The sequence below is a fragment of the Stegastes partitus genome, unplaced genomic scaffold, assembly GCF_000690725.1.
Source record: "Stegastes partitus isolate 25-593 unplaced genomic scaffold, Stegastes_partitus-1.0.2 Scaffold1623, whole genome shotgun sequence".
Classification (NCBI taxonomy): Eukaryota; Metazoa; Chordata; class Actinopteri; family Pomacentridae; genus Stegastes; species Stegastes partitus.
Genome location: NW_007579354.1, coordinates 31,152 through 48,807, shown reverse-complemented (window position 1 = coordinate 48,807; position 17,656 = coordinate 31,152). Strand labels below are relative to the sequence as shown.

The 17,656-nt window shown below is 42.9% G+C and overlaps 1 protein-coding gene across 1 annotated transcript in view; it reads left to right on the top strand.

The window, feature by feature from the left end:
- The window catches only part of LOC103371639 (uncharacterized), a 70,822-nt gene that overhangs the window by 34,396 nt on the left and 18,770 nt on the right, over positions 1-17,656 (top strand). Inside the window, exon 4 of the mRNA XM_008301029.1 lies at positions 17,301-17,419. Coding sequence (XP_008299251.1) covers positions 17,301-17,419 — 119 coding nt within the window. The remainder of the gene's footprint in view (positions 1-17,300; positions 17,420-17,656) is intronic.

Here is a 17,656-nt window from a genome sequence, read left to right as displayed (position 1 = left end):
CCTCAGTGATTCCCTGCTGGTGATCGAAGGTGAATTTCTCTATTGTGGCATAATGACACTAAATGTTTGGACAGGGAGAAGCTGTGACCGCCGAGCAAAGGGGAAGAGGGGAGCGAGGCAGGAAAGGAGAGGTGATGTCAGCCGCTGACTTTCACATCGGGGAAGTGTTGAAATGAGGGAGGGGTTGCGAGAGCTTCTCCGTTTGCTGGAAGTGTTTTTGTCCTCATGAACACAGGTGCCTAGAATCCATGAAGCAATTCAATACGCTTCAGTGTGTTTTTTTTCTTACGAGCACTCGCACCTACAAGCAACAGTTATGGGCAAAATAAAGCCAACATATTTAGCTTTAACTTTTAAGCATTGACTCGAAGCTTCTCTCCAGATCAAGCTGTGCACAGATGCTGAGGAATGCTGTTGTCGGTAGCTACATAATAAATCAAAAGTAAGTAATTTGCCGAGCGTTGTGTACAGTTTTCGTTGAAAAGATAACTGCACAATTAAGGTCAGAACTATCTATCATATGCTAACCATCTGGATGCGCGTGAACATGGGCCAGACTGGACTGGGTTTAATACAAACCCCGGGTCTGCTTCGCTAAGACCCACTAAGTATCACAATGAAACTTGAGGCATGTTTGAGACACATCTGGAGCTCTCTCCGACTCTCCTCCTCAGTACAGTGGAGCCACAAAGGATTTCTCCTTCCTTCTAACACACACTTTTTCATGTTTTATTGTCCGGTGGGAAAAAGACTTTGAATCTCATTCTCTGTTCTTTTTATGACAGTTCCCACCCTGGATTCTCTTTATCTTCTCCTCTCTTTCTGTCTTTTTTTTTTCTTTTTTTTTTTATCTTACAAAGGAATTCCATTCTTTCTTTTTTCCTCCCACCTCTCCTTTGTTAGTCAGTATCATTGGAACTGATGCTTGAATTGCAACACCAGATTCAACCACCCTTAAGTTCAGATTCAAGTGTACTTGCATAAACAAGTCCATGATGAGGATTAGCCCACACCCAAGCAGTTTCACAAATAATTATCCTATTTTGCTCCGCTGAAAACACAAACCATCAAGACTTCATCATTCTGACGCCATTATTTTGTGATCTTTCAGTAAATTGTACTTGAACTCGTAATTGAACAGTGTCATTTAAATCAACTTTCACTCAGAGGATATTAATCGCTCTCTGACAGTGTCAAGGAAAGGGAACTTTCCACTTATTTCAAACCTCCATCATTATGTGCACAACCCTGAAAGCAGATCTGGGCTCAGATCTTCTAGTCTGCTGGATTTTAAAGTGCACAGTAGAGTATAAAATCTGCTCTGAAACTAGATGTGTCGGTGCTTGAATGGACAGATTATAGCAGGCTATTTAAAGATGAGAGGCCGCAGTGGAAACTGACTGAATGACAAGACCACACACTGCTATGGGAAGAGAATGGTGGAGAGTTATCTGTGTGTGTGTGTGTGTGTGTGTGTGTGTGTGTGTGTGTGTGTGTGAGACAGAGATCTCTTGTATGTCTAGTCCTGTGCCTGTTTGTGCGAATGCAAGCATGCATGTTTGTGATTTGTCACTGATAATTTCAGGCAGGATGCTGAAACTTGTGTTATCTCCAGCTTTATTTCTCAAGAGACGGTGATATCATCTGCCTTATTTAAACATCCCTACTGTGAAGGCATTAGGAAGCCGTCCGTCTAAAGTTTCTCACCAGGTGTCCTCTTGGCTCAGACTAACCGCTGTGGACAGACACAAAGGTGTTTTGCCGGTTCTAAATGGCTTTGCGGCGGTGGTAATAATCACTGGTGTCGGTGGGGAAATGGATCGGCAGACCACAGAGCTTTTCCTGCCGTACTAAAATGCAGACCGGGGTGGTAGGTTCGAGGATGTCTCGTGACCCTTTGAATCTGCTGCATTTAACCTATTCCTACTAATTTCCCATAAAATGCCTGATGTCTGGAACCAGCTCTCTGTTATTTTCTGCATTCAATCAGATTCTCGGTTCTCGTCATGCTGAACATCCTTCTCTTCTCTTCTCTTCTCTTCTCTTCTCTTCTCTTCTCTTCTCTTCTCTTCTCTTCTTCCACAATGGAAAAATCAGTCACAGTAATTAATAATTATAACCTGTGGCGGCCGATATAAAAGCAGCAAGGCGGGGGGGGAGGAGGAGGAGGGTGCCCTTCTCTCTTTTCTCTGCGCCGTCCCTTTTGACATATAAAGCGTGTAAACTTGGCAGGGCCAAATTTGTTGATTGCGGGCTACTGATGTGACCCATCTGGGGTTGAAACATTGCATTAGGTCTTCGCACGCTATTCCCCGCCACTCCCTCAGCTCAACAGCTCCCCCCACCCCCCTCCTCTGTCACATGAGAAACAGTTGCAGCACTGTTTTTGGGTGAGGAGGATGTGGGTATTTGGTGTGTTTATTTTGTGTGTGTGTGTGTGTGTAACGGGAGACAGGAGCCCGAACGGACGGCGGTTCAAACCCAGCGGCAGTCGAAGTATCTTTGAGCAAGACACCGCGTCCATAAATGGCTAAAATTCAATGTTTCCATTGTGAGTTTCGAGCCTGTGTTCTTAAGTGTAACCGGATCGGGATTTAAATGATACGTGACAGTTTTGTCCACAGGACCGTGGCGCTGATTTAAATCACCGGACGCCGTGATAGAAATAGTACCGAAATAGAAAGAAAAATCACGCTTACTTTATACAGAATCAGCTCAAATTAAATCAGTTTTGATATCAGACAAATCCTGTGCTGTCTGTTCAGCTGACAGTCGTGGAAACTCATCCCAGCTTGAAAACACAAATCTAGAGAGGAAAGAACATCTTCTGCCTCGCGTGAGTCGCTAGCAGGGACACCAGTGTTTTGAGCTGCTATTACTTTTCCAAATCTGAGATGCTGCTCTTATTCTGACATCCTGAAGCTATTGCACAGGAATTTCTGTGGTCCTGCTCATAAATCAGACCTCAGCTGAAAAGTCAAGCAGAAAATACTAGAGGACTGGCCTGCAGTGCGCCGTACAGTACAGTACAGTACAGTACAGTACAGTACAGTACAGTACAGTACGGCTTCAGATGAACGGCTCTGCAAACACATGTTCTTCGCTTCTACCTTGTCTGAGGTGTCATTTTCTCAGATTGAAAAAAAAAATATGATTAATCCACACATCCCTTAATTGCTTTTCTATATGTAAAGATTTCTAGCAGCCAAATTTTGAAAATTATGACAAGTGATTCTGAAGCATTGAAGCCGAGCTGACTATTTATAGTGTGATTAAACCGAGCCATGAAGTGAGGTTGACTTTGGAGCTCTCGGTGGACAAATCAGCTACTTCAGAGTTTGGGTTTGAAACCGCAATACTTATGCAGGTTTCAAGAGTATTTTTTCTTAAAAATGCTGCCATCTCACATCTCACCCAGCGCAGCAGTTAGACTTGATGAGATGATTTCTGTGAGGAAATTGGGCTGCAACACCAGAGATGAGAAAAACAGAGAAGTAGAAGTTTTCCACTTTTTTTTTTTTTGGGTGCAGACATCAAACATCTCTGCTAATAAATAAAATAAATAAATCACATTTCTGCTTGGACACACGATCAGAATATGTGAACGTTAGTAGATGTGAAGTAGGAATAGAAGCACTGAGAGATAAATACTTTATATTTCCAAAATCTTATCAGGAATAAACAGTCTTGAAGAGTTTTTGAGGAGTTCATCACCTCAGCAAGAGGCTAAATAGGATTTTTCTTTTTTAGCCCTCAGAGCCGCAGACGAGTGTGTTCAGTAACCCTTCAAATTAAGCGACAACATGAAAAAAGCCAGAAGTGGAGTCACAGATAGGCGGATATGGGCGCTGGTCCAGCGGTGTTGCCCACAGGTCTCAGCTGTAGGGCGCCACCAAACAGCCGAAGTGGAAGTTTATGTGCTGCTGAACCTAAATGGTGGTTTACGGGCACAGGGTGTAATGTGAGGTTCATTAGTGCGGAGGCGATAATTGTAAGGGTAGTCTGAGAAGCGTGCCGCGCATTAGATACTGATGTTCACCGTACAGCATGTAGGAGAACCTCTCTTTGGGTTTTCAACCTTCCTGAACCTTGACTGCTGGAATTCTCTGGTTTAGCTGGATTTCAAAACATCAGAAGTGAAGAAGTCACGTCAGGACTTCAACCATTCTAAAGAGTTTGACAGATGCATGTCTGTACGATCCCTAAACAAATATCAGATGCACGTGATCTCATCCTGCGCTTCGTCCAGCTGCCGTCTTTATAAGCAACATAAATCTCAACAAATCAAATTATATTATTACTGGATCATACCTACTAGTTACATAAATCAAATTAGCCTACGATATTTTCTCTGAAACTTTTTCCACATTTGTCCATTCCCACAGCATGACAGAGCCGCTCTTCACCATCTGCAGATTTCTAGATAGTACAGGAACATAAAGGCCAAACTTGGCAACCAGATAAATCTTTAGCTTAGCTCTATCCTGGCTGAGGTTTGGATCTGGTCTGAGGTTTGTCATGCAATCATCCTGCTGTAATCAATCATTTAAAGAAGAAGAACATCAATATGATCATGTTTGCTTGAGAATCTTACCTTCCTGTATTGTCTAAGGGCAGTTTAGATCAAATTAGAAATCAGGAGCAATGTGTATATTTTACTAAATATTGGTGCTCAGCTCCAGTTTTACTTTACTTGTAGACTGAAAGTTTTACAGTCAGTTTAAAGTAGTGCGACATATGGTTCAGGGTTTGAGTCTGTGTGTGTCATTTAGGGACACGGAGGCTTTTGGGTCAGTGGACGGAGACACTCAATTCTGTCTGCTGACCCTGCTGCGCCCTACTGTACTCTGCCTAGCCGTCCGAAACAATCCCTCTTTTACCCCGATTCAAACGCACGCACACAAACACACACGCTCGCCACGGCTTCCGACTTCGCTTCCGTGAGTCTCATTTTAGGGGACAAGGAGATTTAACCACATGGTGATGAGATCATTACCAGGCTGGAGCACACGTACACACACACACACACACACACACAAACAATCGCTGTGTCGTAGGCACGCACACAAACACAGCGCAAAAAATAAACACTGACCTATGAAACTCCATAAACCTCACACAGAGGAACATTTTTGTTTTTATGTACTTGGATTTAGGTGAAGACTAAAACCATCCTTAACTTCACCCTGCTCCAGCTCCACTGCATAACTGGCCATACCCCAGTTTTCGCATATCTTTAACCCTTGAACGTAGCAGCTCAACAGCATGAGGGGTTTATTTTAATGATGTCTTTAAACCTTCCAAGCTTTTTCGGCTCATCGGAACTGTAAACAATGATTATGTGATGACAGAACATCTGTTCTGACCACAGCTTGTTTCTGCACAGGAATTAGGATGGAAAGTTGAGACTTGGTTTTCATGGTAAATTACACATCTAAAGACCTCGTAGCTACAAATAATGTCCACTTTTGATTAATCCTCTCACCCCCAAAATGCACCAGAGGGTTTAAAAAAAAAGAAAAAGAAAATGATGACACCATTTATCAGAGCTTAAAAAAACAAGTCAAATTTTCAACTTTCCAACAGTCTTTGAACTAATGGTGTTTACGTGTGGTTACGTCTGGAAAATAAACCAAATCTGAGCTTAAAATAATGGTAATATGTCATCGAAATCACTTAGTTCTCTGTGTTTCCTTTAAAAATTTACCAAAATGAAATCGTTTGCACCAGATGACGGAAAAAAAACAAAAAATTCTGTCCTCCTCACCGCAACCCTGAAGCCATCAGTGACTCAGCTGTGACTAACGGTCACGTGTGACCATTCCTCTGAACTGCAGGATGTGTTTACACAGCGCAGATAGGAAACAAATTAGAGAGATTGAGTACAAAATAAAACATACATGAGTAATAAAAATAAATACAGCATGGATCAAAAACAGCACATGCAGCAGGAAGTTGTTAGCAGGTTGTTGGCGGATACATTCAGCTCGGTGAAGCGCTGAGAGAAAAACACCGAGTTCGCAGACTTTGAAGAAAAATGCAAGTCGGTAAATATCCGTAGAACCAGTATTGTTAGAACATGTGGGCACTTGCTCACGTTGATTCCAGGTTTTTCATTTTTTTTTGGAAAATTAATAATCAAAGAAAACTAACTTCAGTTGTTTTTTTTGTTGTTGTGATTTATGGGATTGCACACAAGACATTTTTGAGTTCTCTCTACTTCTAGCCATGGTTGAGTTGTTTCTGCAGAGGTGTAGGACTTTATATGTCAGTGAAAAATGAGCCCACAGTGGGTTCAAAGGACTGAAGACTTGCTCCAGTGATTTAGCTTTGTGTTCCCATGATCTTGAGACACCCACAAGAGACTAGATTTATAGAAAAATGGTCAAATTTAGACCAGCAGATGCCAAGAAATCCTATTACGTTAGTCCCTAATATGAGTCAGCTTCCCAATAACGCAGCTAATAGCAGAAAATCTCATCCACACTTTGTAGAAACAGGCTTTGTGTCACAAATTTCAGTCTGGAAGTCCATCCTGAGGTACATCGCTGTCACATGATGGGCTGTTTCCTCAGACTTGACAGATCCTTCAGAGCCACAGAAGACATACAAATATTTCCACAGACTAGTAAACTGACTTTAAAGACTAAAGCAGGTGGCGTGCCCCCCTTTTGTTGCATTGCACCCATTCAACTCCACAAACATCCCTCCGTACAGTTCAACGTTCCCTCTAGAGGGAGCACGGCTGAGTGTGCTACAGTTGGCAGATTTGCATGTGCAGCGAGAAAAATAGTCTTCCTATTCAGAGCGACAGCCTGTTTAGAGAGGGCAGACAAGTCAGTGTTTGTTTACACTCTGGAAATCTCTTCAGTTGGTCGGGAATTAAACATAACACACACATACACTCGTAGCATCACGCTAACACCAGATGCCAGGAAGTGGAGTGGCGACTGAGTGGCATCTGCAGCAAAGTCCCACCATGCGTGACTCCTCTCCTGACTTTGCCTCTTTTAGCAAGCTTGCGTGATCCCACCATCATTCCCCATCAAGCCCCTCCGCCTCCCCTATATCCTTCAGTCACACACACACACACATGTATGTACTCAAACATACATATCGCCTGCTGGGCGATAGCACAGGGGGTGTGTGTCCTCCCTCCCTGTGCCAAATGAAGTGATCGGAGCAAACACTGTTAACATAAACAGGCTTGGATTAGAGGGCAGTGGTGACATGCAAGAGGCACAGATGGGAGAACATGAAGTGGACAGTCACGATATGTCCGGACATGACAAAGGCCACGTTGCTGTGTTTTCACCTGTCCTCCCAGAACTCCCACAGAGAACAAAGGCCGATGTTTTTGGAAGACTTATACTGAGCTTTGTCTTTTTAATTTTTTAACATTATCACTTGAGAGCGTTCCAAGAAACAGTATCTGATGCATGCAGTGTCGTCATTGTTGAAAAGCTTCAGAAACACCTTTAAAAAACGTTCTTTATAGAAAGGTTAACATGGGTTTGAGTGAAGGTTTTATCCATCTATAAAGTAGCACAGGTGGATGATATTAAAATAGGTCTATTACCACATTAATATTTTGTCAGGACTGCAGATTTTTTTTGTTAACACATAATATTACAAATCTTAAACTTTTGTCAAGATGGACATTTTTGCTGTTCATAGGTGTAAATCTTCCCTTTCACAAACCCTCTATCTTGTTATCTAAATTCTTCCTTCTAATCACCAACTTGCCCATTTTGCAGCCAACCTCATTCTACGTTTGAGGTTTTGGTGTCAAAGCCACCGAGTTGCCTCTGGGATCCTGCCTGCCGCTCCGGCTTAATGCCCTACAACAGTGGGATGAGGTGCTAAGAGAACGCTAATCAGATTACCGTTGGGTTAGCGTGTCGCTTAATGAATTAGCTCCTTGAGAGGCCAAATTGTTGTGCGATATTATCGGTGAGAGGCGCAGGGGAAGAGTCGCTCGGGTTAAAGTGGAGCTGACAGGTGACGCTCAGCAGAATCACATCAGGGTGAAACCGTTGCGCCGCACAAAAGTCTGCTCTAAAACTGTCATTCAGGTGAAATCTTGTTTTCCTCGAAGCTATTAAAGAAAACACACGCTGAACTATCTCCTTCTTGCAATGCAGTTAATTGCTATGCCTGAAAATGAAACTGGATGGATCGAGGAGGTGAAAAATAAAGTCAACTGTGCCCGTGTGTGGAGGGACACCAATAAATACTGCATTCTGCTATTGCTCTAGATTACCTGGGTCACAGATTGGTCCTGCTCACACACACATTGGCACTCATGCACAGCAGATATATAACACCTCAGGTAGTGTCTGTTTGACTGACGGGTTAATGGCTTCCATGCATAAACCATGATCAGCATCACGGCTATCACTTGATCCCCCTCAACCTTGGACACATTAACCACCTCACACCCATTTAATTACACATTGGTGGGTCTTTCTGTGCCAGTGTGTGTGTGTGTGTGTGTGTGTGTGCTGGGGATTCTGCACACTGTATACCATTATACAGCAGGTTTACGCATTTCTTGCTTACTGTTAAAAGATTTTCCAAGCTTGCTGATCTGAGAACTAAAGGCTGAGGTAAAATGTGCCTACTTCTCAGCTTAATGAACCATTTGAAACACTATTAGACGGGCTAAAAATGAAGCGAAAACGAGGTCTGGAAAAGTTCTGGAGCTCTGTGGTAGCTTTTCAGTAACATATTGTAAAAGTACGACTGTCCTGCTCTTTTTTTAGCTCTTGTTCCGTCGCTGTGGCAGCTTTACCATCTCCCTAACTCACTGCACAGTAGTGCATTAAATTAGCCATTTTTAACTTCATGCTTAACTCACTGTCTCCCCCCAACCTTCCACAAACGAACACAACTTGTTGTAAAGCTGTGAAGCGTTCTTTCCACCCTGTGTCAGCGGTTAGCATTTGTTTAGCATTGCGTGCTACAGCAGCATTAGTGTAGTTTTCCTCCCATATGGATTCAGCCTGAGGGACCATCTGCCCATTATTATTTGCCTCAATGGGCCGAAACGGCACCATAATCCTTTTTAACAGATTACTCTCTTGTTATGTGGAGGTTGTATGGGTGAAAAAAAAGAAATGGGTTTACTGATGAAATCAACTTTTTTTTGCAAAAGGTGTGGTCCTTTTCCACAAAACCTGTTCTGTTTACGGTGACCACGGAACAAAGCGAGGATTGCTTTTGACTGGCCGACGAGGAGCAGAACGCGAGAGGGATAATATGAGGCTTGTTGTGGTTCTGTCTCCCCCTGTCATTTTGAATAATAAGAGTGACACTTGTTGGCACGCAATGCAAGGAAACAGCATTTTGCTGAAGTGGAGTTGCATGTGATGCTGAACACTGTAACCTCTGCTCTCCTCTCCGTCTCTCTTTTTGCCCTCCTCCCCTCTCATGCAGGAATTCAGCGAGACGAAAATACAGGGGTAGAAAACTAATAATTATTCCGCGAGTTGTTTGACTTGTCTCAAGTATTTCCTTTTTCAGTAAGAATAAGCAGGAAAGTCAAAAGTACTGGTACTCCATGTACTGAAAAAGTCTGTTGCAGCAGTAAATAGTGCAGCACGACCAGGGAGCTATATAATAAACACTTGATGGTTGTTTATTCTATACCTTGCGAGCCAAAGGTCTTGTACTGTTGAGTGTGTGTGTCTGCAACTCCAATGCAGTGAGTTTAATTGTGTTTATTGTCCTTTAGACCAAAGCCTCAGTCAAATTCACTGAAAATCGTTCATCTCTTGTTACCTTTCCCCTTTCATCTCTCTCACTGTTCCCTGCATTTTCATATTTAATTAATTGAAAACATTAAACTCACCTTTTATAGCACATCTGTTTGCAAGCTTCCTGTTGTTTATAAAGCCTGAGAGGTTTTCATTACAAATGTATCCCTAATTAAACTCAAAATTTTTGGCTTTACGGCATCCAGCAAACGTTAACATGAACTTTACAGTTTACACTGTACGCCGACTTCAAGCTCTCGAATCTCAGACTGTTCGTGAAAAAAGAGATTGTGTGAGTGCAAAAATAGAAGGCCTGTGCTTTATTGTGGCCAGGTGGGGTTCCTGAATGCAACTTTTATTAACCACAAGCTCCTTGAGAGAGCAACAAGCCACAGCCATCCTCATCAAAACAGGAATCCAAGGAAAAGCTATTTATAGAGTAACCACGCAAACACGTACATGCATGCCAGAGCTGATGTCTCCTGCAGTGGATCCGAGATGTGGATGTTGCACTCTTCTGTATGCGCGCCCTAAAGATTGCATCGCATGAGAAATTCAACAGTTCTTGCTATTAATTATTATAAACGGGAAAAGATCGCTTACTGTACACCAACAATTTAAAACAAAGCGAAGTGCGCTAGCTGCAGAGGGGGAAATACACAGTTGAGGTGAGGTGCTTTGAAAAGGAAATATATTATGTCACGATTTGAATGGGTGTATCAGAGGAAGTCTGACATAAACATAGAAGCAAAGGAGACAGGTTGTAATGGCTATACAATAGGCCAAACAATGGACTTTCCCTTCCGCTCCCCCTCCCCACAAAACACGCTTTCACTACATGTTTCTGTCCGTGCATTGTGTACACATGTGTTGCCATGGTGCCTCCAGGCAGCGTTATTGCTGGAATATATGTGACTCATGAGGCGGCGCGTATCCTGAGCTCAACCCAGCTGAGCGGCGGACGGAGGGCCGGGGTCGACGTTGGGCTGCTGGTGGAACGTGTCCCCGGCAACGGCAGGAAAACTGGAGCTTCTTGTTGTCTTCAATTAGGAGATACACTGTTGCATTCATTTGGGTACAGTCAAATAAAAAGCTTTCCTGCATAACTGGCTCATCTCACGCAACACATGCCTGAATGCAGCCTGTGTGTGTGTGTGTGTGTGTTTGTGTGTGTGTGTGTGTGTGTGTGTGTGTGTGAGCAGAGAACACGTCACATTCGTGCACATTCTCCTTGGGCCCCCCAACCATTTGCATTCTGTTAGTTTTTCTAATTGTCTGTATAAATATTGCACCACATCGGGCTTATGTTGTGGTTAATTTTCCCAAGGCTTGACAAGCCAAATTTAGGAGTGTTTAGACAGCCTTTTAGCTGGCTGCGCTCGTGTGTGTCGCTCTTTCAGTGGATTCATCAGAAAAGCCATTTTCCCGGCAGACAAACATCACATAAAACATGTGTGCCGCAATCAGTCATGTTCTCTATTTATAGAAGCAATTAGATGACTTTCAAATTATGATTGCTATAATAGTCCTCCAGTGTGTGTGTGTGTGTGTGTGAAGAGTGCATGGCGCCACTTTTATGATGCACCATGCAGCGAAGCCACATACAGTAGCAACATACACTCGAGAGAAGTTGCTGTACAAGTCTGTTTTGCCCCAGGGCTCATGTGTGGACACATATTACTTCTGTACAACATGGTGACTGGTGCATCTCCCTGCCAACCAAAACAGAGAAGTGGAAACAATTGGGTTTCCATCCCAGCCTTCGTTCTGTGTGATCCCATTTGCTTTGTCATAATATCACTTCCCTTCTTTTTCAGTATCTAGGCGTACAACCAAGGCCTTTGTTTGTGTTCTATTCAGGAATCAGTTTTTTTTTTTTTTTCCTGCTTCAGAGATAGGCTTCCCCTAACAGCTCTACATGCACACGCGCCGCCGCCGCCGCCGCAGAAATCACTCACTCACATGATAATCTCCTCTGAAAGATGAATATTTGTAATTCCTTCCCGGCCTCCAACTAAAGTACTTTTTCCTCATCCAAAACAATATCGGAAAGATTATAAATCTCAATTTAGCGTTAATGTCGGTGTGTAGGATGAGCGGGGATGGAGTCAGTACTGTACTGTATGTATCCAGAGTTCAGTTAAACTGGTGGTGAAATCTGCTCCTGTTTGTCTTTAGAAAAACTATGAAAATGCCAAAAACTTTCTTACAGTAAATCCCTTTTTTTTTTCTTTGCAAAAACAAGAGAGAAAAAAAAAATGGTGAGGGTTGGTTTTGGACGGGGCGAGATCCGGACATTTGATCTGTGGCATAATGAAGTATTAGCTTCCATTACAGTGCAGGCTTAACCTTTTTGCGGAGCACCATTGAGCGCTTGCCAGCAGTCATCAATATTTAACAGCTGTTGCTATTATGAAATTCTTTATGGGCTAATGTGGCTCGCCGGCTTGCACGCAAGGCCTTGGCCGTCCGCCAGCAGCCTGTCAGGAGGAAGGGGGGGGAGATTGACAGACGGCTCGCTCGCGTGACAACCAGCCCTTGATCAGCCAGCTTCTCTCTCTCTCTCGCTCTGTGTTGGTATTGCTCTCTCCGCTGTGGATTTCCTGTGCCTGCAGAGAGAGAGAGAGAGAGAGAGACAGAGAGACACAGAAGACGAGTGCTGAGGGAAGGGGGCGGGAATAGGCAAAGGAGGTGGCAGAAAGCCAACCCAACCTCAACAAACACACACACATGAACACACACACCAACACACACACACACACAGTTTTCTCTACTCACGCAAGCCTTGTGGGAGGGGAGGGATTGCTGTGCTGCTCAGCGCTCGCATGTTCGGGTCTGGAGCTCTTCTTTTACAAGCCAAACTCACAGCTGAGGATCAGCTGCCAAAAGATGGCACCCATGCTGCTCGAATCAGGGAGACACGAAGCCTCAGCGCAGGATGTTCGCTCAGAATACTGCAATGTGCAAAATATTTAACAGTAAGGAGCTGTATCTGAAGACTGTCAAAGCACTTTTATTGCAAAATTAAAGTATTACTATTACTAATGCATTAAACCTTGAAAGCTGAAGCTGTTTCTGAGAGTTGTTTGCTGCATTTTTACTCACCGTGGACTCATTTTTCACCACAGTATAAAGTCCTGCCATGGCTAGAAGCAGAAAGTACCTCAAAGATCTCTGTTGTGCAGGAAAATGCCATAAATCAGAAAAAACAAGTAATATTTAAAATCTCCAAGTGCCCACAGGTGTTGCCACAAAAAAAAAAGGTGGCTCTGCAAAGTATAGATATGTATCTATAAATATACATAGATTTTCTACTTATATTTTTAATTTGTTTCCGCATTTGCCTTCCATCTATTTTTTGTAAACACAGCCTGCAGTTCAGCCCACCTATGAACCAAATAGTACCTGTGTTTTTCGGTTGCAGCTGAGCTACTAATGGTTGCTAACTTCAACCAAGAAATACATTGATTTTGTTTGTTTTTTACAAATTCTGATTACTCCAAATGCTTATTTTAGGGCATTTTTAAATGTATCATGTGATATAAAGTCACTATGATGAACTATCACAACTTTAAGCTTAACCTGCACATCACACATGATGAAATGAAGAGTTCATTTGCAAAAACCGATAACTCCATTTTTGCCGATTTTCAGAAAACTTATTTTTTTGTTGTTTGCATGAGATAGTATCAGTCACACTGAAGCTGAGTGGATCTGACTCAGTGGAAATGACAAAAATCGAGATAACTGAAGTTTGACTGATGTTGTCTCAGGTAGATGACGGAAAAGTGGGTTTTCTGAAGGTTTGTGAGGATGGAGTTATCTGTTTTTGCAAATTTACTCTTCAAATTATGACGTGTTTTTTTCTACAGTTTGTGGTTCTGATAAATATTTTTCAAAGTTAACATACCTTTAAAACATCGTGTTTTGGGCTGAAGAGGGTTTAATAATTCTATTTACTGCTCGCTTCAACAGTGCATCTTATTTTTTAAGCTTGACATATGTAACCGCTCATTAATGTGTTAAATAACAACTATTACTGTCAACCACTACTTACTACTATCGCCAAACATATTGAGTTCATTTCTGCTTCAGATTACTATAAACTGGCAGCGTTTAAAGCAATGAAAAGCCCAGAAACGCTACGGCACCTGTTTGACTCATGCGGGCTGGTGGGTCCCAGGTTAAAGCCGTGCAGCAGCTGGTGTTGTGTGTGAGCATGTATCATGTATGAACACTCACTTGCTCCTCACTGCACATTGCTCTGGATAGGAACATGATCTAAAGAACAGACCCGGAGTATTATCTAGCATTCCATTCAAAACGCATGCTACCCTTGTGCTCACGATTTATAAATCACTTAAAGTCGTGCAGCACTCCTCTGCAGGACTCTTCAACATAATGTCATGCCATCTCTGAATCTACTCCAATGTACAAGATTGCATTGAAATATTCATCTCTGCTTTTTTCATCATTTTGTGAGACATTTCTTTTTTTTGCCAGAATAAAAGCATGTCAGTGACATGATGGGCCCTCAGAGACAGTTCTACCTTCTCTCTCCTTACAGAGGCTTTCTTTTTCTTCTTTTTGTCTCTTTTTAGCTTTCTCTTTATTTTTCTCTCTATTTTTTCTCTGTTTCAGTTGTTCTTGGTATTACAAGAGGAAGTGGCTTTAGAGGAAAGGGTGTTAAAAACAGGCAAACACACCCAGACTGTTCTGTGCACATCCGTCTGCTACAAAGCTAAAGTCACCTCCCCCCCCTAGAGGCCGCAGATGTAAATACTACCATGATAAGGGCTGTGCTCATGGCAACAAGCAGCAGTTGGGTGAAAGAGAGATCATTTAATTGTTTTTTTTTTTTATCCTAACAGAAGCACCAGAAATGGTTCTTTTGGCTCACAGCAATCTTTTCTATCATTGTTTCAATTCAACAAGTCAAACTCATCTAATGTCATTATAAGCTCCATGGTCACTTATCCCATGTCGCTCTGAGCCAGTTGAAGTCCTGAGACAATTGAAACGACTTAGATTACGAAAATCTAATCATTCTGGAGCTTAATATTTGGCGGGTGGTCTTAGTATTTTGTATACTCAGTGGAAATGGAAAGCCGGACCTGGCCAGCTAGAGGAGCTAGACACTTTCAGCCTCACCCTTTGGCAGCATCTACATCCCGCTACTTGTCACTTTTTACTTAACACCCTGTCCTCACACAGAGCACATAAACGCCTCACCATTACCTACTCTGTTTTCCTTTTTCGAGCAGAGAGGGAGAAAATAGAGGCAAAGAAAAGCAAAGCCGAAGACATGAGTGGCGATGAATAAAGCCGGTATTGTTGGCAGAGGAAGTGCCGGTGCCGATAATTAATCATCCCGCGTGTTTGTCTTTCCTGACGCCGCATCCTCTCCAAAAGCTGCCGTAAGAGAGAAAACAAAAATACATGAGGCGTTGAAGGAGGAAAATAAAGACGGTTATTAGATTCATTTCCCTCTGCAATGGTTTCCACTGGTTGGACGATATTGCGGTGATTGAACAGAATGGTTGTGTGTGTGTGTGTGTGGCTGTCTGACTCTGTTTGTTTGTGTGTGTTAGCACCTAGCGGAGGTGATGACAAAATACTTAACATTATTACCGGCTTTTATGAGTTCATGAAGCCGCCTGTCAGTGCTCTCAGCGGCCAGAGTTTCAGCAACATTGCGGCCTTTATTTCCACCTTTAGCTTGAATAAACCAACTAAATGAGTGTACGTGAAAAACACTAATCCGCACAAAATGTATGGACGAGAGGGGGGGAAAAGAATAGGCGCATTAGCTTTGCGTGCTTCGGCGTGGATTTAAGAGGAGGGGAACTCTCCTAGCATCACGAAATCGGTCGTCGATCGCCTGCGATGCCGAGCCGAACAAAGAAAAAAGGGTGGAGAGACGAGGGAGGAGGGCTGAAGGAGCGTGGATGGGGGAGGGATGGAAGGGAGGATGGGAGATAGGGGAAGGTTAAAGGGGGGAGGAAGCCGTAATGGGGTTATCCGCTGGGGGTGGGGACTATACGAAGATATATACATGCATACTTAGATAGTTTTTCATAATGAAGCTATGATGTGTGTGCGTGCGTTGCGTGACTAATCTGTGCCTGCTACAATAAGTGACGGAGTGAAGGGCTGATCTCTTGGAGTGAGCCACATGCCCCCTGACAGCACACCCATAAGAGAAACACGCAAACATGCCTCCAACACGCAACGCATACGTCACCGGGGCACATGTGACAATTCAGCACGCCACACTCGTATAGGCTAATTGCATGTACACACAGTGTGGCGTGGTAGTAAGTAGGCCTTACTCTGAGGTGGAAAGAACATGGTGGTGTGTGTGTGTAGTGGTTGATGGAGTGTGACTTAGTTGTGATATTTGTACTATACTCAAAAAAAAAAAAAAAGAAAAAAAGAAAGCCGATAGCACAAAAGAGCAAGGGAGCGATTAAGAGGCAGGGCTACATTAGAGCTACATCGCAGCGTGTGCAGAGATTACAGCCGCCAGAGTGAAACACGCTCTTTACATTATCCACTTGTTATATTGTCTGTAGGGGTAAAATATAGCAGGACGCCGCTGTGTGATCCATTGTCTCCGCTTCACAAAGAGGCCAGGGGTCAGGCTCAGCGAGACAACGGCATCACTGGAACTGGAAAGCTTTCACTTCTGCAAGGGCGACGCTCGTCTTTGCAGAGTTTCATGAATGAAAAACATCGTCTGGCTCTTTTGTGTCAGTTTTAATAAATGAGCTGATTTTTACTTTTTGCTTTGAGTTGATGCTTTAACAAGATGATTTTCACCATTACATTTATTATTACTGATCTTTTACCATTTATAAGCGACATATTTACTAATCAGTAAACTTGAAGGTTATTTTTACTAAATATTTTGATTATATTTAGTTACCTACTTGAATCAGGCCTCCCAGATGCCCCAGTTGACGCCTCACTTTCACCGAGTTTTGCATGTGGCTGTATCGTGTGTGAGGAATCCTGTAAAGTCCTGAAATCCTCCACTGTTTTGTCTTGTTAGACTTGCCCACCTCGCAGACTAATACCTGGCATTAGTGCAGTGCAAAGAAAAAAAAAGGAGACTGATACATTTAATGTGTCCGCCACATGTCTGAGCGCTGGTCCAGCTCTCTCACTACCAGATCAGAGGCTGTGGGAGTCCGTCCAAGCGTACTTTGGAAAACAGACTCATTACTGTTATCATTCTCTACTTTTCCTGTGTCGACAGGATTCCTAATATATGCTCCGTGTTCTGAGCAAATTTATTGAAGTTAAGAATCTGACTTGTGTCGGGCGTGCTTGATTTCCAGACCTTGGATGCAGCAGATAGGAGCACATGTCCCAGCTTGTATGAGGTCAATTTAAGGGCTGAATTCAGGATGCATAACTTTCCTCCTGTTTCTATCATCTTTTACACACTCACCAGTGGATGTTAGTTTTTTTTTTTTTTTTAAATGTGTCCCTTGTGGCAGCCTGTTTACCCATTTTTATTTCTGTTTTTTTTCATAGCGAGTCAAGAGAAGATCTCCAGGAAGCACAACATCAGCACACCATCCTCTAACCCTGAACCCAGGAAAGAGAGCATTCCACTGGGCAACGGCGTCAATGAAAGCAGCCTCCTGCTGGAAGTAAGAAACCACATGGCTGTACTGTGTGTTCACTTGAACAGAAAGTATGATGTGTACGCAAACGCTGCCCTGAAGCTGCTTTGATAATATACATTTCTACTGGGGATGCACGATGTATCGGTATCAGTCTGATGATTGTCTAACATCAGCGCCTTCGTCTCCACATTTGATATCGCTGCTATTTCACAGATGTTTTAAATATGTTAAAATATATTTAAATATGTTTTACTTTTGTTA